The 22,127-nt window shown below is 24.7% G+C and overlaps 3 protein-coding genes across 3 annotated transcripts; 1 reads left to right on the forward strand and 2 right to left on the reverse strand.

Annotated features, from left to right (window-relative positions):
- Window positions 1–909: 909 nt before the first annotated feature.
- On the reverse strand, window positions 910–10,230 carry LOC132927794 (uncharacterized). Its single transcript, XM_060992383.1, has 8 exons — window positions 10,114–10,230; window positions 8,749–8,928; window positions 6,299–6,507; window positions 5,504–5,648; window positions 2,538–2,671; window positions 2,351–2,476; window positions 1,256–1,321; window positions 910–1,181 (listed from the first exon to the last, which is right to left on the reverse strand). Exons 1-8 carry the CDS (start codon window positions 10,190–10,192, stop codon window positions 1,014–1,016), a joined length of 1,107 nt encoding a protein of 368 aa, XP_060848366.1. The 5' UTR covers window positions 10,193–10,230; the 3' UTR covers window positions 910–1,013.
- A 1,425-nt stretch (window positions 10,231–11,655) lies between these two features.
- On the forward strand, window positions 11,656–17,776 carry LOC132926641 (arginine--tRNA ligase, cytoplasmic). Its single transcript, XM_060991015.1, is given in 10 exon segments — window positions 11,656–11,892; window positions 13,505–13,742; window positions 14,003–14,251; window positions 14,292–14,609; window positions 14,965–15,102; window positions 15,258–15,436; window positions 15,508–15,676; window positions 15,745–16,052; window positions 16,149–16,293; window positions 17,397–17,776. Coding segments are annotated over 10 exon segments (1,998 nt in total). The 5' UTR covers window positions 11,656–11,748; the 3' UTR covers window positions 17,507–17,776.
- A 2,359-nt stretch (window positions 17,777–20,135) lies between these two features.
- LOC132926753 (uncharacterized) lies at window positions 20,136–21,477 on the reverse strand. The gene has a single exon (XM_060991143.1). The coding sequence runs from the start codon at window positions 21,333–21,335 to the stop codon at window positions 20,292–20,294; it is 1,044 nt and encodes a 347-aa protein (XP_060847126.1). The 5' UTR covers window positions 21,336–21,477; the 3' UTR covers window positions 20,136–20,291.
- Window positions 21,478–22,127: the final 650 nt, after the last annotated feature.

Here is a 22,127-nt window from a genome sequence, read left to right on the forward strand (position 1 = left end):
TCTCAACAAAAAAAAAACGACAGACTATAAAACAATGTTAAAAGTTCCAACAGGGGAACAACAAAATAATAAAGCCCCATCATTATTAATGGAGCTGAATCAAAATGATTTTTTTTTCTTTAATTATTATAAATAATTGATAATGACCAGTTCAACAATAATTACCAGCAATAAACCACATTTTTTAATTTTTAATTTTATAAAAACTTCGTTTTTCCAGTTAATTTGAAAAATAATGTCAAAAAAACTGTACATATACATACCACCTATAAGCAACTGAAATTAAAATTATGCTTAGTGATGTACAATTATTTTACATGATTAATGAAGTTTTATCGATTTCACCCGATATTTTTCTATATTGATACCGCCGGATATTTGTTTATGTTGATTCCACAAACTGCTTATTAGAAAAGACAATAACCGATGTATCACAAAATACAGATTTTTTTTTAATAACTGTATAGGTACACCCAGTTTACCATAATTGTAAATGTATTTTTTTTTTATCTAAATAAAAGCATTTCAAAAAACAATTCAAATATTGTCGACCACAAAGAACAATATAACTCAATTATACATGATATTATAATAATAATAAAAAAAAACAATTGAATACAATGTAAAATTTGTTAAAATAATAAAATAATATAATTCAAATAGGTACCTAGTGATTAATTTTTTTACAAAATATTTTAACAATAAAATTGTTTTAATAGTAGTATGATCTTTTTTATATAAGCGAATCTATCATCAATTTTTTATTTTTATAATCATCAACATTTTTTATTATATATTTTGTTTAATTCCATAATTTTATACATATAGCAATAAAAATATATAGAAATTTAAAATAAAATTCTCATTTTTAATATTTAAGAAAATTTAAATTATTATTTTTGTGACAATAGTTACAATTATTTATGACCATGCAAGTTTCTAGAAACAAGGTAAAAATTTAAAAACATTATTGAACTGTGAATATAGACCAAATCTTGTTAATGCTGTAATCACTAATTTCTGTTGAATGAACCACAAGGTTTGGTGGTGACACCATTAAATCCATCTAAAATAGCATTGAACCCGATGAATGGTTTTTCACAATTACAGCAGTTATCGGGATCATTAAAATCTAAAGAAGAACCTATAAACCCTGCTCCGTATTTATTGGCATAATTACCCTAAACAATCAAATAATAATTAAAACCATTTTCATATAAAATATATAAAAATAAATTGACCAAGAAAATATTACCTTTTCGTTAAATGACGATAAAGTATCTACACACCAAGAACTCGTTTCTTGTGGTTGCAAACAAATCTATAAAAAAAATGTTATACAAATGTATTCATTTTTTTTATGTAAAATGGTAAATATTTTCGGGTAATAAATTCAACTAGTTCTTTGTACTATAAATTAATGCCCATTTTATAAATCAAGATAATTTTTAAATATAACAGAACAACAATCATCCCTTTATTATATATATATTATACCCGCATGTGTTTTCTGTCGTACAAAAGAAAAAAACAGAAGATTCGTATTCAGTACTTATGGTTATTACTTGAATTAATCTAGTACCCATCATGTGCGGAACTACGGCCAAGACCAACTGGGCCATGGCCCAGGATAATCGACTCCGTATTAATGTATACATTTCTAAGAATAAATTATTTTAAATTTAATAAAATAAATTACTTATGTCATTCATTTGTATTGTAATAAAAAACATTAGTGTTCCCTATCGCCCTCCACCTTTTCCTTTGGATATGATAGGTGCAAAATGACTCTCATGAGTGGCCCAGTCTTATGAAAAATGCTACTACCAAAGTTAAAGGTAACAAAATTATCTGTGTTTTTCAATGGTTTTTACAATATTCTAATTTTTAAGCTAGTTATGAACATTTTTAAATACTAATATGTTACTAATCAGTTATATATAACTTCAAAATTCAAAGATATACTTTATTTTTGATAATACATTAATTCGTATAGACATAATAATAGTTTAAAATGTTTCATGTCTAAACTCTAAGTACCAAAATCAAAAAAAAAAATTGTTTTAATAACTTTTAATCCGCTATTTTCTCTGTGTTTTAATTAAGCTGATAACTCAAGATTTTATGTTATAGTCAAAAGAACAAAAACCATAGTACTCAATAGCTATGAATTGTATGTCGGTAAGTTTGCACAAGATAATATATACCTAATAGTACGTTCGCAATAGCAATCGTAATTATTATTCTCGTGTGGCAATGTGGCATAGTGTATGACCATATAAATATTAAATACATTGAAATAGCTTAACTAATAATAAATCATTAAACAATTCATATTAAATTTGCATACCTTCTCCATGGTTAAATCGCAAAACATATATGAATCATTGGGATTACATAATGGGTTAAGTTTAAATTTAAAATGTATTTTTTCTTTCGGAATAGATGCCTGCTTTAAAACATCTTTTAATTTATCCTAGAAAGATATTGATTATAAGATACAACTCTGCACTTTCTAGATAATAATTTTACAATACCAACGTATAATTTGTATATGATGCAGTCATTGGAGCTATTCCATTTCTGAAGTCCTTGCTGGTGCAGTCGTTTAAGAATACAACAGAAACAACATAAAAATCCGTAACTGAATCTATTACAGTTATATCCAACCCTTTAAAAAATATTTAAAACAGAAATTATATTATTAATTTATAAGTTAATCATTATTTTAACATTTTTACCAATATTTGTATACAATACATTATATTATATTGACACACTTTTTATCGTTGTACACATTAACTCGTTTTTAATGATTAATGAATTTAGTATATTTTTTCTGAAAATGTGAAGCTTAACGCTTAAATGATCATACATTTTGTAAAATCACTAAGAAACCCTAGAAATTATTATGTATTAAGGTATGATATTATTACCATGGCTAATCAGTAATCAGAAATCTCATATTATTAAACAATGAACTAATAGTATTGAAATAACATCATTTTTATTACTAAATTCTAAATTAGACAACCTTATATGCTCAGTATTATAATCTCCTCGTTCTGTAAAAGAGTGACTTACAGTATTAAAAAAAAACCTGGTTATTTTGTCATGATGACGAGAAAATACAAGGATATACAAGGAAATCATTTTCTGTGATGGGAATATTATTTATTTCAATTCAAACAATTGTTACTTGAAAAGATAATTCTTAAAAATGAATTAAATCATCGTTTTGGATAGAAAAATACAAATCTGATATAATTTGTGCCATTTGGGGGAAGAGGGGGGTTAGTTCTATATTGAGTATACAAAGTATACATAGAGTGTTGCGAGACCAATTTCAATAATTGTTAAAAAAAAAAAATTTCTTATCATATAACATCAATTTAAGTTAGGTTATGCTTATGTTGTTATACTTAAGCCTATAGCGTTATAATGAAATATTTAGTAGATCGATATTTTTTTACGGAAAATTCTGTTGATTACTGTAATATATGCAGACATTTAAAAGAAATTAAGGATTTAAGTAAAAAAAAAAATATATATATATAGATTTAAGTTGTTGATGTTGTTAGGTACTTGAGTAGTATTAGCACTATCCTTAGATTTGTTATTTGAGTTATTTTAATAAGAAATTTGCATAATATGTAGGGAATTATTATTATTTGATTAATTTAAATTGTTATTACTAATATAAACTATTACATTATTCACATTTGGTATTTAGTTTAATTTAAGTTTATGATTGAACTTGCTATTTATTTTAAAATTCAAAATTTTACTCTGCTGGAAATTAAACATCCCTATATATTAGTTTGCCGGGTGAAATTTTTATTTATTTTTATGATTATTACTTCCGATTTATGTAATAAAAATGTATGACATTCTATTTTTTCCCTAGTAAATTATACTGATTTAAAATAATTAAAATAAAACTATTAATTAATGTACTGACCTAAGAAGGTCGTTATTAACAAGTTAGTGTACCAAAATCAATGATAACTGATAAGACCCTAAATATTTCAAAAAAATAAGCGGCCATCAGTTTTAACCGTTCATTCAAACAAATAAGTTAATTTTGTTGTTGAAGCTACGTAGATATTTAAAAAAATTAAAACCATTTAAACAAAATATTCAATGAAAAATAATTAAGAAATATATTTTTTCATTTTTTTAAAATACTATATATATCGATCGGTATGAAAAAACAGTTTCTAAATTCTAAAATTTCTGAAGTCATTGCCGGTGCATTCGTTCAAGAATACAACAGAAACAACGTAAAAATCTGTAACCGAATCTATTACAGTTATATCCAACCCTTTAAAAAATATTTAAAACAGAAATTATATTATTAATTTATAAGTTAATCATTATTTTAACAGTTTTACCAATATTTGTATACAGTATATTATATTATATTGACAACACTTTTTGTCGTTGTACACATGGACTCATTTTTAATGATATAAGAATTTAGTATATTTTTTCTGAAAATGTTGAGGCTTACATGATAATACATTTTGTAAAATTACAAAAGAAATACAACGATATACAAGGAAACATTTTCTGTTATAGGAATACTATTTATTTTAATTCAAACAATTGTTAATTTAAAAGATAACTCATAACAATGAATTAACTCATTGTTTTGAATAGAAAAATACAAATCTGATATTTGAGAGGGGGTATTTTTACATATAGTAAACAATGTATACAAAGAGTGTAGTGAGACTAATTTCAATAATAATTAAAAAAAAATATTCTTGTCATTAAGCACCAATTTAAGTTAGGTAATGCTTATGTTGGTGTACTAAAACCAAAGCGTTACAATGAAATATTTAGTGGATCGATTTTTTTTTTACTGAAAATTCTGTTGATTATTGTAATAAATGCAGACATTTAATAATTAATTAAGAATTTAAGTAAAAAAAAATAAATAAAAATATATATTTAAGTTGTTGATGTTGTTACATGATTAGTATTATTTAGTAGTGATTAGTTGCAGGGTGACATTTTTATTTCTTTTTATACTTATTATTTCCGATTTATGTAATAAAATATATAACATTTTATTTTTCCTAATAATGATTATACTGATTTCAAATAATTAAAATAAAACTATTAATTAATGTACTGACCTAAGAAGGTCGTTGTTAACAAGTTAGTATACCAAAATCAATGATAACTGATAAGACGTTAAATTTTTCAGAAAAATATTGACAGTGGCCATCTATTTTAATCGTTCATTCAAACAAATAAGTTAATTTTGTTGTTGAAACTTCGTAGGTATTTAAAAAAACTAAAACCATTTAAAAAAAATATTCAATGAAAAATAATTAAGAAATATATTTTTTCATTTTTTTTAAATACTATTTATCGATCTGTATGAAAAAACAGTTTCTATGAATATAACGACAAAAGATACATTTAAGACTTAAGTTTATACATATTTAACTTTTCTATTATTATAAATATATATACATACATAAATACTTACAAGGTATCTTCGGGTTGGTAAACTGATCTATTAGAAATCGTCCTGATAAATCAAGACCAACAATCAAATCAGGAAAACTTTTTTTCATCACCTCGAGATATGTTTTTAAATTTTCAGAATATCCCGGAAATTCAAAAGAATCTTCCTAAACAAAGGAAATAGGTTATAATAATTTTGTAAGTGATACTTGTGATTATTAAATTAAAAATATAGAATATAAAAAATAAAAATAAAACATTCAAAATAAAATTTCAAATTGTTAAGTTCTACGATCTACGATTCAACATTAAAATCACAAAAATGTATCATTGAATAATCGTCCTAGGTTGTCCCCTACTAACTTTTAAGTGTATGAATATTTAATATTATTATAATATTTTTTAATAAATGAGTAAATCCGTGAATTTTTGATTATATTACAATAATTTATAATTATTATGATATCAACGAATAATGATAAAAAATATAATTATGTTGATTCGATAAACTATCAAGAATTTTACGTTGAAATAAAGTATTTTGATAATAATGTCAAACAACTTAATTAAATAGTACTTGTTTAATAATACCTTTATACGTGGAATTCTATCAAAGTTTTATTTATAAATAATTATATTAAGTTTATAAACGAATTTATTCATTGTATGAAGATTCTGTGACCATTTTAAGTTAAACTTGATTATATGACTAGATATCAGTACGTTTAGATATTATATATATGGCTTGAATATCTTACAAGAAAAATATGAACATTTTTTTTATTTGTTTAAAAATCAAAACTAAATTGGTACTTACGTCATACTCTAAACCTGTAAGAATAAGACCATCGATCCCCGGATGTTCGTTAAAAAAAGCTTTTAAGCCTTTCATTTCATCTAACGAGTTAGTTCCTCCGTTACAAGATTCACAAGCAAGCATTGCACTCCATTCTTCTATATTCGCATGACCGTAGCATATAAATACACGCTTAGTACCTTTCATCTTCAATATTTTGTCTAAATTCACTATATGCAATTTAAAACACATGAATATTTAATATATTTTTAATAATATAATAAATTATTTACTTGATGTATCATGCTATACTTGGCTTTAAAATCAAATCGGGAAGATGGGAGTATATTATTTCATATTAAATGTAATGAAATATGTTTGAGAATGAATCTATTGCAAGTTTTTGAAAAAATTGATTAGAGACCTATAGGTCCATAAGATGTTGAAATTTCTAGAGGTTTATCCAGCTTGTCAAACATTATTATTTATGAGAATTGACAAAGAATGGGAAAGTATATTAAAGTCTTATTATATACACCAAAGTATAAAATAATAAAATTCTTGACTTTCCCATTATCTTCATTTGCTTCAGAAATATTTTAACTTATAAATTGATCAACTGAATGCTCATTTTCACAATTGAAGTGAAATGTGCATCGTGCCTTCTTGATTACTTAGAATACAATTGTTTTAAATCATAATTAGTCATTAGTTTATAACTCATTATAGTTTTATTATAATTGTTTCACAAAATGTGTTGGGTAGGTACCTATATTTTTTTATCAATCTTATCCTCAACTACATTAAAACGGAATTATTGTAACATAATTGAATTTCATATTCCATTTACATCGACAGACTACAATAATACTAGATAGTAGATACATATTAAGTAGTAAGTACCAATGCCAACGTGACCGGTGGTAGAGCAGATCTTTTGTCCAGGACCTCATATTTTTATGAGGACCTCGTTGCTAGTCACCTGTAGGTACTCTTTTTTTATATACATTTCTTAGTCTTGTATGACCCATAATTTTTAATAATAAATAATTATCTATTAGAAATAAGAATCATTGGGAATATTTTTATCACAAACATTTTATGTTTTTTGCGTGAAAATGTATAATATATGTTTTTTGCACAAGAAGTACCTAAGTAGTTAAGTACAACCATATAATAATTTGTAGCATATTTTTATCAGGGTCTTGCAAATTTTAATGCCAGCGCTGCTAAAGTACACTATATAATATGCAACGACAGATTATTTGAAAATGTCTATACAGTAACGTGGCGAACGATTATTTCAGAGGTGATTGTCTTAATGATAGGGATGGTGGTAGTGAATGGGTTATCTAATAATGAATGCAATATTATGATACTTATTAGCAGTGTTAGGTAGTAACGTAACGTGCGTTAGGCACTCGTTACTATAAAGTAGTTAGTAGTTACAATTTTCAATAACACTATGGTAACTTCGTTACTATTATTTTTGGGTAACGGCAAGAGTAACGACGTTAATTATTTAGAAGTAACTTAGCAGAAGAACGCGTTACATTATAAATTTAATTGTATATATTCATTTTATTTTTTTTTTTTTTTTGTTTATGTCTCGGTGATTTGAAGTGGCACTTCGCGGGCCGTCTTTTCCCTCGTATAAGCATCAGAAAATGTAATTATATATTTTATAATTCAAATTTCAAGTATGTATATATTATGTAATCACAACATTTTCCCAGTATATATATTAATTATTAGATAAAATATAATAATTTAAATGAACTATTTTATATTAAGATTATTTTCAATTTCAATTTTCGGGGAAAACTGATTATATACATCGATGAACAGCTTACAGGAGTATAGATAGCAACTGCTAATTGCTATGGCTTATTTATTTTTAGATAATGTCTGATAAATTATATCAGTTAATACCAATGTACATCGACATACGGTCGTGTTCGAATTGTCACTATTATTGGTAGATTAGGTGAAAACTTAAATAAGATAAGAGTAACGTCAAAGTAACGTCATTGCAGCTCAATTACTTTTGTACTTGAGTAATTACAAATAATCTAGTTACCTATTTTATGTTGTAATTAGTGACGTAACTTAGATACCCAACACTGCTTAATAAGTAGTCAATACTGATCTATAACATAATCAGTTGTATTATAAATTATTATGCATTAATTATATCAATTAATGTTATAACCATCCCTCACCATTTTTTTGCTTCTATTATGGTGGGTGGGTGGCTCTTTGGTTTATTTTTCTTTGCCTCGGGAAAATTGTCATTTCGCAACGCCACTGATTTCATTTTTCTGTGATATACTACATTGACCAGTTTTCTTACAATCAATCCCAACAATTAATTCGAAAAATTTCTTATTTATATATATTATTATATTAAGCGTCATAATTGTTTTGCTTTATTAAATATGTTTATATATTCTATTTTTAAGTAATACTACCTAATGGTCTATTATTCGGATTACACGCGCAGGGTATAGAAACATGGTATCTTAAATCCACTGAAACCTCATCGATTAATATCGACAGGCAATCCGCTGGTATACTTGTAATTGGAACATCCGATAAACCACAAATTTGAGCGCGAGCACCAAAAAAACCACATGCCGATATTCCAATTCCTAAAAATAGTAAAAATCAAACAATAAACTCATATCTTTTTTTTTTGTGTGTGTATAACACTTCAATCCATTACCCAAAATATAATTAAACATAAGTTAATAAACCAGCAGACTAAAATGTTATTACAACCGGTTTTACACAATTTAACTAAAGTAAAATTATTATACATATTATTATATTAATATAATTTTAGTTAAATTAATATATTTTTGAAAAAAAATTGACTTAAAAGTGCATTTCTTGTTTGACCAAAATATACTAGTGGAGAATAGTATTAATTATGTAATTGATTTCAAATTTTGATACCTACAAAATACAAATACTGGTTTGGTTAGGAGATTTTTAAAGTTTTTATATACCTATTAAAAAATATAATATAAAACATATTATAATACTTTAGACTTCATCCTTTTAAAAATGAACAAGTATAAGTTATAAAATATGACGCTCTATGAATTTCAGTTTGAATATCGCTTAATTCGCAGAAATATCGGAGATGATCGAATTGCACTCTTTCCCTAAGCCAAAATGTTCGAATTATATTATTCGACTTTTATGACTTTTATACACAACGTGATAAATTTAGAAATAAACGTAAAAACTTATATATTTATTAGTTTTGAAAAAATAACTTATTTTTATAGTATAATTTTTATTATTGTTGAAAAATAAAAATATTTTTATTAATATTATTAAATACAATTAAAGCTATACGTAATTATTATAATAAGGACAATAAACTTCAGATACCTATTAAAAATACAAATTATCTTGTTGATCGTTGACTGAAATTTGCTAGTATGATTTTTTTTTTTTCAAAATATATTAATTGTACAACTTGATACATTCTACTATCACTTAATTTATAATTTCCTATACACAATAACATTTTAAAAGTATTTATACATTTCAAACTATGTAGTTATAAGTAAAAATTTTAGAAATGTATTACAATTTACAAGATCCCACAAAAGTGGTTCTTATAGCAATAATTGATAATTATATGTGACTATATACGAGTATAAAATATTAAGGGAAACTACTAAAACTAATAAAATCCTACACTAAATACTAAAACTAAGAGTATTTCTAGAATAAACTAGGTAGGTACTTATAAAAACACGTTTGTATATTATAAAAATGTTTTTTTCATTTTCTATTTAATATTTAAACATAAAGCTTACCGTTTGAATCTTGAGACTGTGTGTGTACTGTTAACGTAAGAATGTTACTAATTAAAAGTAAAGAATTATAAAAGTACATTTTTATAAATGTAGTGTATTATCATGCAAATCTAATTATTATTCACAAATCCCGCAGAGGTATTAATTTGTATTTATTATTTAGCCAAATGATATAAAATGTTTTAATAATATAAACTAATTTAAATTACTTAGTCTAAAAACAATGCATTTTTAATTAAATATTTTAAATTGTATTTATTTAAAATGTTTACATGAAAATCATTTGCAGAACGAATATTAGTTTAATTTTTATAAAATTTAGCAAGTAAATATAGGTTAGGTAATAGGTATACCTATTTACTTATCCGTAACACCGTTTGCGTGTACAGATATGTTTTTTCAATGCATGTATGTTTTTCTGGCAGTTATTAATTAATAACTATATTTATAGGATATTTATGTTTAAACAAACAGTTAAAGCCTAATATTTCTACTGCAACGGAATAAACGTACGAGAATAGTTGTTCACAATTTACACACACGCATTGTCATCATCATATTTATATAGTTTTATTTTTGTAAATTTGTTATTAATGTGTGTCATCTATGATTAGTATGCCTTTACAGTGCATCTGTTTATATACCTATAACGATCTAATATTATAGGGATTCTCTATAGGTATACTATACACTAAATACACGACACGTTGATACATCGGCCACCACACAGGTGCGGTTAGGCGAACATTTTAACATTTTTAACACGACTGCCGTAAATTTTGATCATTAACAATAAATTAACATAATACTTTGTGACAAATGTACTTAGGTTAGGCTAGGCTTAGTAGGCTTATTGCTATTCATTATTTTATTAAATACTGACTTACCTATTATGCGGTAGAACCGTGCTATGTCACAAAAATAATTAAAATCGTCATTCTTTGTTTAAATAACCAATTTAGTCAAAATATGAATTTTCAAGTAAATAAAAAAAAATTTTGTTTTTATATTTTTAAGATTTTTGTAAAGTTTCAGTAAAAACTGAAACTTTTTTGACAAATACTATAAGTACCTATATTCAAGTCTAATAGCTATAAAAATGAAATTTATTATACATTTAACAAACATAGGTGATATAACTTCCGAGAAACATAGTTACCTACTCCTAAAAGCATTTTATTAATGTTTTAATTTTAATATTTACGATATTTGGTAACATTAGGTAATAGGTATATAATTTTGTTGAGGTTGGATATAAAATTGTTTTATGGCAAAACATTAAAACACAACTAGCCAAATTTTTGAATCTCATTAATAGATTCATAAATAAATTTCCCATAAATTTAATAGTAATATAGGTAAATTTGATGAAAATTACTTTAGCAAATATGAAATAGCAACAATCGACTGTCTTTGCAAATATTTTTTTAATTAATAAATTGATTGCGAGGAGGCCGTTATCACAAGTAATATTGATAACACTAATAATGATAAATGTTTGTTTATGTCATCACATTCGTTATCAACTGCTTCCGAATTCTTTATCATCGGCGTTCGCATTATTATTGAATTTGGCACGTGATTTTACATTCATTTATTTTATTGTTCGCAACGGTGTTCAGCGTTAATTTAACTATGGATGCTATACTCGACACGATTCCTCAGTTAATCAAGGATATTGAACAACTGGAGGACTTGAAAGAGGAGAAGGAAAATGAACGACAAGCGTTGGAATCTCAAAACCAAAAACTCAGATATAGGTTGAAGTTTTTAAAAGAGGTTTGTATCATTGGCTAAATAAACATTATTAGAGTAAACGAATGTTTTTAATCAACATCAGTACATAAAAATACTGTTCTCTACCGTTCCAAAAATTTCTCATAACAATACGTCACTGTTCACGACGCGTCAGTTATAAAATTCATTTAAAAATTTACTACTATTGAACTATACATATATATTTATATTACATTTTGGACCAAAGATCATATATTTTTTTTTTAATAGCAATTGCATACTATTTTTTTATAAGAGTTAATTACACAAAATCCATAATATCTTGAAAATGTATTTTCTATTACCTTGGTAATTATTAAAGTTACTTATTCAAATTCTATATTTTAATCATTAACATACAATATTATACTTGGACATTTTTAAAACATACTTTTATGAATAATAATAAACATTCATATTTTATTTGAAAACAAGTATAGTTAAATCTTTTAATGAAGTCAGATGTAGGTTTATTAATCTACAGACAATTTAACATGTGAACTATTTTTGATGTATACTAATTTAAATTATTTTACTAAGTCTAAAAAAACAAACTAGAAAAAATTTCTATTTACATCACAGTTATTCGCGTAACCAAATTACATATATTTTCATTTCTCAGTTTCTTTAAATTGTTAAGATAATTATTTATGCATTTTGTATAATTATTCATCATTACTTATAAAGTTATAAGATAATACACAGTGAAAGATATAATTTACACTTAATACACTTATTTGAAACGATTTATTTCACTGAATTTAAGAGAATGCCACATCCGTTTGTGTTGTCTCTGTCTTACAAATGTATGCATAGCAAAATATTGTGTTTTGGAGTTCCAATTTTAAGCAATTATCTTTAAAATTATAGTAAATTGACCTATTATGAAACTTAAAGATAAATTATCTGTATTTTCTTGAGATAATTAGTTTTAATACAAATTATGAGTACATAAAAATATAACAATTTAAATATTTTCATAACTTACTCAAAAATTATAATATCGTAAAAAAACCATTAAAAAAAAAAATAATGTTCCAACTTATAAGATTTATTATGGGCCAATTCATTTTAATATTGAAGGTTACTAAATTAACTTGAAACTGCTGGAATACTATTTTACTATGTTGTGTATTAGTAAGATGGAGACAATACATACAAATGTGACATTATCTTAACATAAACTTATTAGTATTTACATATTTTCAAAAATTTACATTTGTTTGAGTTCCTATGGATGCAAAAAAAAAAATTGAAATGTATACCATTTGTTGATATGAACGAGACCACACTTAAATTTCTATAAATCTTCAAAAGGATAATTTAAATCTTTTTGTTTTATATTAGGTTTACCTACTTGCAATGTTCTTTTTTTAATTTTCATAGAAGAGTATTAAGTTATAAATGTATAAGTATATTTTTATATTCGTTACACAAATGTTAAATTATGTATAGTTAATTAATTGCCAAGTACCAAAAAAAATATATGTATATAAATAATGCGCACTTACTTACTTTTATTTTATTATATTAAAATCTTATCAATATTTTAAAACTTATTACCTTACATAATTACATAATTACCTTAAATGCCTTGTAATGTTATTTTTTATAGGCTGTGGCTAAAGAATCAAATGAGAAATCATTTGAATCACAAACGGATTCAGTAAATATTGAAGATCACTCTTTGATTAATTTACATTCTATATTAATTAGTTTGTTTTCAAATGCTATTAAAAAAGCATATCCAACCTTAGAAGACATTGGTCAACCTGCCGTATCTGCGGGTAGTAAATTTGCTGATTACCAGTGCAATGCGTCAATGCAAATATGTAAACTATTGAAAGCAAAGGGTAATATTTAAACCACTATTTAAACTAGTCTCAGTAATAATTATTCTATTTACTTGTTTTCTTATTTATGTATTTTAGAAGATATGGTTTAAAATCTACAGTAAAATATTTAATTATATATATATATATAATTAATATATATATACATTTTTTCTAGAAAATTATATCATTTTATTACATAATATCTAGTTCTTTTATTTAATCTTTAAAAATTATAGTACAATATATCTTATTAATAAAATAAATAATATGTATTTCAGGTGAAAATATGCCACCTAATGTAGTTGCTAAAAAAGTAGTGGAATGTTTGGGAGAATGTGATATTATTGAAAAAGTAGATGTTTCTGGACCAGGATTTATTAACGTATGGTTGAGTCGTAATAAACTAAGAGATATTTTACAACATGTACTGGAAAATAAATTGAAGCCAAAACCTTTAACTAATCAACAAAGGGTTATAATAGACTTTTCATCTCCCAATGTTGCTAAAGAAATGCATGTTGGTTAACTACTAAAATTTTATAACACCATTCACTTTTTTTTGTTAATTTAGATCAACAATTATTGGTGATGGTCTATGCCGTGTATTCGAATTTATTGGTCATGATGTATTGAGATTAAATCATATTGGGGATTGGGGTACGCAATTTGGTATGTTAATTGCTCTACTTCAAGACAAGTTCCCTGATTACAAGACTGTATCTCCTCCTATAAATGATTTGCAAGAGTTTTATAAACAGTCCAAAGTTCTTTTTGATAGTGATTTAGAGTTCAAAAAACGGGCGTATGAATGTGTTGTAAAATTACAAAGTATGTCACCTGATCATGTTCAAGCTTGGAAATTAATTTGTGATGTATCAAGAGAAGGTATTGTTTATATTATAATAGTGTTTCATTTAGAGATATAGGTACCTGTGTTATATATCAGTGCTTCTTAAACTGAAAATATATTTAAATTCAACACCATTACTTGTCAATTTTAAACCTATTACTATATTTTTTAACATCTTTTAGAAAAAAATATTATGTTACATCAATTTTGTTTTATATTTATTTTTAAATTATAAATAATACTTTGTAAAAATGTTATCTTTATGTTTTTTAAGAATTCATTGAATATACTTACACTGAAAATAAAAATGTTACATCAATTTTGTTTTATATTTATTTTTAAATTATAAAATAATACTTTTGTAAAAATGTTATCTTTATGTTTTTTAAGAATTCATTGAATATACTTACACTGAATTAAAAATGAGTCAAAAAATATATAAAAGATTAAATATCAACATTGTTGAAAGAGGGGAATCATTTTACCAAAGTCGGATGGAAAATTTAGTTAAAGATCTGGAAAACAAAGGTATTTTTAAATCTATTCATAATATTATATATTTTTATACTTGTAAAACTTAGATAATTAGTTTTGTGAATAACCCAAATGCTATGTAACTAAAAATTAAATTAAATTATATCACAAAATTACTGTATTCAATTTGTTAATTTTTATAAAATTAGGATTTTTGGAGAATGACGATGGTAGAAAAATTATGTGGAGTCCAGAGTCCTCTATACCATTAACCATAGTAAAGTCTGATGGTGGATTTACATATGATACATCCGATATGGCAGCATTAAAACAGAGAATTGAAGAAGAAAAGGCTGATCGCATTATTTATGTCACTGATTCTGGACAGGTATGAACCATTTCAATAAATGTACTTTTTTTGTTATGACCTAATGTTTGTTTTTTTTTTGTTTTTACTAGAGTGTACATTTCGAAACATTAAAAAAATGTGCAATTCACTCTGGTATTCTAGATCCATCTAAAGTACGTATGGACTTTGTTGGTTTTGGTGTAGTGTTGGGTGAAGATAAGAAAAAGTTTAAAACCCGTTCTGGTGATACTGTTCGTCTAGTTGGTCTTTTAGATGAAGGTAACATTTTTATTAGCTAATTTATTAATTAGTTTTAATTCTTTAACAAAATTAATTTACCATTATAGGTATAAAAAGAGCAAGAGATAAACTAGTAGAAAAAGGCCGTGACAAAGTATTAACCGATGAAGAGTTAAAACTAGCAGAAACAGCTGTTGCTTATGGTTGTATTAAGTATGCGGATTTATGTCACAATAGAAGTCATGAATATGTATTTTCTTTTGATAAAATGTTGGAAGACAAAGGAAATACTGCTGTTTATTTATTGTATGCACTCACGAGAATAAGGTCTATTATTAATAATTTGGGTACTCACACTCAAGACTTAAATGATCCTATTTCACTAGACCATGATAAAGAATGGAAATTAGCTAAGGTAATGTATTTTTTTAGATTCTTTTTCTTTTATTAATATATACGTGTAGTTATACATTTATTTACTTTATTCTTGTAGACCTTGTTACGATTGTAGACCTTGTTACGATTCTCAGAGGTACTGTCAAAAATCACTGATGATTTTTGTCTCCATCATTTATGCGAATATCTTTATGACGTGGCTACGACATTTAATGAGTTTTATGACAATTGTTATTGTATTGAAAAAAATTCTCAAACTGGTAATATTTTAATTTTTACTATATTTACAAGTTTTTATCCATGGTAAATTAAGAGATTGAATTATGTACAATACATATTATAATATAAATGAAGTGACAAGACTTTTGAATTCAAATCTCAATTCATGAATATTTTTTGATACATTCCTTCATAGGAAGATAATAATTGGTAATAGAGAATAATAATTGGTCATCCAATCAATATATTTTGATAATTTATTTAATATCAAATTATATTAAGTTGCTTAATAACTGATTTTCATTAATAATTTAATTATACTGACACCATTACTACCCATTACTGTTGTTCGTGATTTTAAATAATTTTATTAAATTAATCAAAAAAAGTAATAATAATAATAAGTAACATTTTTTATATTAAAAATTAAACTCTTGTTAATTAATAATTCTAATTTATTGCTGTTTAACATAAATAAGTTGATGTAGAGTGAAATAAATTATATAATTCTCAACATTAAAAAATGTCAAGTTGTATCTCTTACATACAGTAAACATCAAATCATCATACTTCATGAATTAATTAATATTTGATTTTTAACAAAACAATTAAAATGATGGTGTTTATATTGATATTTATTAATATTTTTTTTAATTAAATTGTAAAGTTCTAATATTTTTATGAACAAATTTAATCATCTAAAAATGTATTTTATAAACAAAATTTCCTAGTTGTGCCTTAGATACATTTTTTTTCATAACATATTTCAGTATTGGAAATGGATTTTACATTATTTTTTTTTTTTACATTTTTAATTGTTGTTAACTTTTAGTATGATATTTGAGTCAGTTATATTTTTAGTCCAAAATGTATTACCTTATAGCTTTTTTATTTTAATTCATATTTGCCAATTTTCTATTATGTTATTTATATGCATTTTAAAAGATTATTAGTGATTAATTGTTATAAACATAAATAATTTATACAGCTGTAATAATAATTATTACATTAAAATTTACATTAGTTTGTGTAAATTATGAGTGTTATTAGTTAACTTTAGCCTCTTTTTCCCCACTATGTATTTAAAATATATAAATATAGAAAATATATTTAAAAACTTAATTATTAACACAATTTTTTCCAGGCGAAATTGTCAAAGTGTATACTGGAAGAATATTGCTGTGTAAAATCACAGCAGAGTACATGAATACAGGATTAACTCTATTGGGCATCAACACAGTATCTCGGATGTAGTGTGAATTTCTATACGCAAACTAAAAACTATTTTTTTAAACATTATTTTGATTTATACCTAGCTTCATCTTTTAAAACAATTAAAGTAAATTCCATATGACTACTTCTAATATTTATCTAAATATTGAATAAGATTGTATTTATTTCTAGGCTCTTACATAGTACATCATAATATTGTATAAATTCAAATTCTGTACCAATAGAAATTATTTTTCTTGTTAATTTTAAACCATTTTTAAAAAAAATATAAGAAAACTCATGTTAAGCTAATTGGTATTAAATTATTATTAAAGAAAAAAATAAATACTATTGCATTTAAAAAAAAAATAGTTGTGATTTAATTATAAACATCTATTACCTTGATCAGTTATTGAATTAGTTATATTTATTGTTTTAATATTTAATGCATGGATACATCTACTATTACATGTAATTTATTAACTATGTTTAACTAATTATTCATTTTTATAATATACATTTTTAGCTAAATTAATAAAATAAATTTTAAGGTTTGTACTTAAAATATAACATTCATAATTTTAAATCAAAAACTATTTAACTAAGCATAGACATGTAATTTAAACATTTTAAGATAATATAATCTTTATTTTATAAGACTCAATTGTTTCTACCTATTGCAATTGTTATAATAATATTACATCCTTTTATTATTATTTATTAACAAAATGTTTATATATATTTCCAATATTGAATTGTATAGATCATTTATATTACTTTGTATAACAAAATCTGTTTTATTAGGTACTAGGTAGTTCATTGTTTATAAAACTTAATTGTATTTCATATTTTTGTATTGGATAAGCAAAGCAAGGCAGCAGTATATGACATTGTTACCTAGTTCAAAATTTGGTACTGATACCAATCCATGGTGCTGGAAGAAATTGGATCACAGAATACCCCTGCAACATTTTATCATGGTATAATCCCATTATAATCCCATTCGAAGCATATGTACTCAGATAAAATTCTATAGTACACAGAATACCATTACAACCTGCTCCATAATATTATGCAATAGCTAAAGAATTATTTAATATTAATATTTAATTGATAATATAATAAACAAACCTTGCAATTCAATCAATATTTAAAAAAAAAAACCATCTCAATCACTCTTTTCACAATAATCTTGAGAATAGTTGAGATTGTAAATGATGTATAATATTACGCCAAATTATTATTGTTACGGTTTGGTAGTAAAATTAATTCAAAATAGTAATAATAATAATATTTATTTTCATGAATAAAATAGGTACAACATAAATTGTGTTCACATATAATTGAAACAATTAAAAAACAAAATATATCTACAACAATTATGAGTTTTAAAATTATATTTTATATAGTTAAAATATTAAATGTAGATTATAATATTTAATACAAATCATTAAGGATTAAAGGGAATATAATTTTCAAACAACCTGTTTTTAAGAAAGCATAGACATTATTAGACATTATATAGACATCAGTTACTTGTATTACTAAATAATATAATTGTATTTTATTATATCAAATCAAATTTAGATTGACCTAATCATTTTAAAAAGACAAAACAAGATATATTCTAAAATATTGTACATAGCTAGATCAGCTATCTGAATCAGTAAGTATGTTGAAATAAACATTAGCCTTAAAAAATAGCCCAATAATAATCTCCTTAATTTAGGTAACAGCATTAACAAACATTTATTTTAAAATTATTATTTTTTAATAGATGATTTACAATTATATCTCAAGCACATTAAAAATTAATTTAATATTAAATTAATTTTGAAAGAAAGTGCAGCATAGCATCTATATTAATGGACAATATTTCAAAATTACAGGTTAAAAGGTACAATGGAATATAGTTTATGTATATGTACTATGTAGTCCATTTAACACAATACAGTGTGTTTATTATTATTTATACATATTTAATATAGATAATTGGATATAAATATTTAATGCTATATGCACACATAGAAAAATTATAAATAAAACACTTCATAGATCAAGACATTTAATTTTTTTTTTAAACAAATACTATTTTGTTGTCTGTGTAAACACAGCTTAATAAAACATTTTTGTAAACCAAATGCTTACTATTGGGTTAAACTATTCCACCTGTCACTTTTTTGTTCCCTCAACTAAACTATTTCAATTAATTTTCTTATGAGAACATTGGTTTTATGTATAATATAATACATACAAATTTCAGAAGAACATTCTGTTTAAGAATATTATATTTTAAAAATATTCCATCAAAAAGACTTAAAAATACATAAAATTAGCCTTTAATTGGGTATAGTGTTAGGAAATATAAAAACGCGAACAAAGTATTTATTAACATTATTTTTCTTTCCAAAACGCACATGAAATATTTGAATGAGATTATAATGCTAATAGGTTATTTTTATGTAACACAAAAAATGTATGTGTGTACAAAAAATAATTGGATGGCATTAGATACCAAAAATAATTTACTTTGACCATAAACTCAGTTGCTTGAACAAATAGTAGCTTAACAAGATTATTGTAATATTTATTGATTATTAAATTCATAAGTTAATTTTGGTTCTAAAAAGAAATTCAAAAATATCTGTGATTAATTAAAAATATAATAAAAATAGTTTGAACACCATAGCTTTCAAACAATTGATACCTATTATTTTTATATTTTGTACTTTACCTGAAGAAATATTTTTGTAGTTAAAAATGATTAATAGATAGTTTGCATGCATAGAAAATTACCCATAGTGATTCTGGTCGATTAAAATAATATCTAAATGCATTTGCAAAAGCTGTTAAGACAAGATTGCTTTTTTTCTTTTGGAATTGAATTTGTGTTATTGATAGCTTCTGAATTTTTTGTTTGATGATCATCTGAGTTGGCCGATTCATGTTCGTTTTCATATCTTTGAATAAGTTCAATAAGCTCCGCATTAGTCAATATCTTTGAGTGTATATTACCTGAAAGTAAGTTAATTACATACTGGTAAGCCGCTTCCTTTGATGATTTTACTTCTGGTAAATAATGTAGATCCTTAATGTTGTCTGCCAACAACGATATAGAACTCAAAGAATCGGAAGACAACAATAGTATATCTCGTACCTGCGATGGTAGTTTTTGTAACCATACACGTTGTAAGTTATGTTCTAATAATTTATCACCCGTTAATTGTTTCATTTCATTTAAAAGAAAAGATGGATATTTATCTTCCAATTTTAAATCGCTTACGAGTTCTAAAAGTCTTTCTTGTTCAGATATTTTTTTGAGCAAATGGCTTCTAAAATACATGTACTTGTTGACCATACTCATGTTTTGAAATACGTCTAGAATACAACATAAAATATCATGATTGTTCAATTCTTTTAAGAGTTCGTAGTACATTGTTAAGTCTTCAACTAAATCCGCAGCTAATATTTTTGATTCGAATTGATTAAACCACCCTTTCGGATTTTTCACATAAAAGAGTGGTTGATTCGGCCGAATAATATGATCCTTTATGAATAATGCTTCTTCAATTGGTGTTTTTATCGACTCGGTCGACGTTATTCTTGGTGTAATTTTTAGCTCAGCTGGAGTAATTCTTGGCCTAGCCTGTGTAATTTTCGACTCGGTAGGGGTAGCAGCTAGCTTGACCGATATAATTATTGATTCAGTCGATTTAATTTCAGAATTGATAGATGTATTTGTTGGTTTGTCCGATGTTATCGCTGGCTCAGCCACTGTAATTGTTGGTGTTTTTTGTGGTGTAATAGATAGATCAGTCGGTGAAATTGTTGACTCTATTAATGTAATTGTTTTTTCATTATCGTTGTCCATCACTAAAGTAAATTATAAAATATTCAGTCAGGAAGAAAATTACTTCAAAATTGTGAAAATATAATCAAATTAAATATGAGTCTAACTAGAATCGCGTGTTAACAAATCTAAGAACATAGCATTGAAAGTTAAAACGCGCAAATACACGGTGACCGAGTGACTGCGCTTGTGCAAACAGCTTATTCAACCCCACAATTATTCCACTCTGCCATCGTGGCCGTACAATCAATATTTACGAGTATTGAGCTATAGAAACGCTCATGCGCTACCTACGCGGCTACGCAGTGTATAATATAGCCGAATAGGCTATAAGTAACAAATAGCAACTAACAAGTAACAAATGTAGAGTAACGTAAACTGTAGTCATTTGATGACTGAGGTTATAAGTTATAATTTATTATTTCGACTCCCACACTCCCACTAATACGTAAAAATATAATTTTCACTCTAAAAATCAGAAAAATAAATTAATATACAATCCACAATAAAGGTTTTGTTTTTTTAAATAAACAATTTCATCATACGTGTTTAATATCTACTTTTGTTAGTCTAACTAACTAACTAACTTACTAACTAAATAACTAACTTAATTATAGTAGTTATACCATCAAAATAGTCACACCATTACTATACAGGAGTTGCTGTAGATATTTATTATGAAAATGTTAAGGTTTTTTGGGTAGTAGTTTGTCTGATCCCCTTCATAGTTATAGGTTTTTAACTTAATTCTCAATATTCCCATAGTTGCTGTAAAACATAAATTTATAACACTTTTGAATTATTTTTTATTTA

This window comes from Rhopalosiphum padi, chromosome 3, assembly GCF_020882245.1.
Source record: "Rhopalosiphum padi isolate XX-2018 chromosome 3, ASM2088224v1, whole genome shotgun sequence".
Classification (NCBI taxonomy): Eukaryota; Metazoa; Arthropoda; class Insecta; order Hemiptera; family Aphididae; genus Rhopalosiphum; species Rhopalosiphum padi.

Excerpts from the sequence above, each read along its gene's own strand:
- LOC132927794 (XM_060992383.1), bottom strand. The coding sequence starts at position 10,192 with ATGTACTTTTATAATTCTTTACTTTTAATTAGTAACATTCTTACGTTA. Across the intron at positions 5,649-6,298 it reads TTACAGGTTTAGAGTATGAC|GAAGATTCTTTTGAATTTCC; the intron begins GTAAGTACCAAT and ends TCCTTTGTTTAG. Across the intron at positions 2,672-5,503 it reads TACCAACCCGAAGATACCTT|GGTTGGATATAACTGTAATA; the intron begins GTAAGTATTTAT and ends TATTTTTTAAAG.
- LOC132926753 (XM_060991143.1), bottom strand. The coding sequence starts at position 21,335 with ATGGACAACGATAATGAAAAAACAATTACATTAATAGAGTCAACAATT.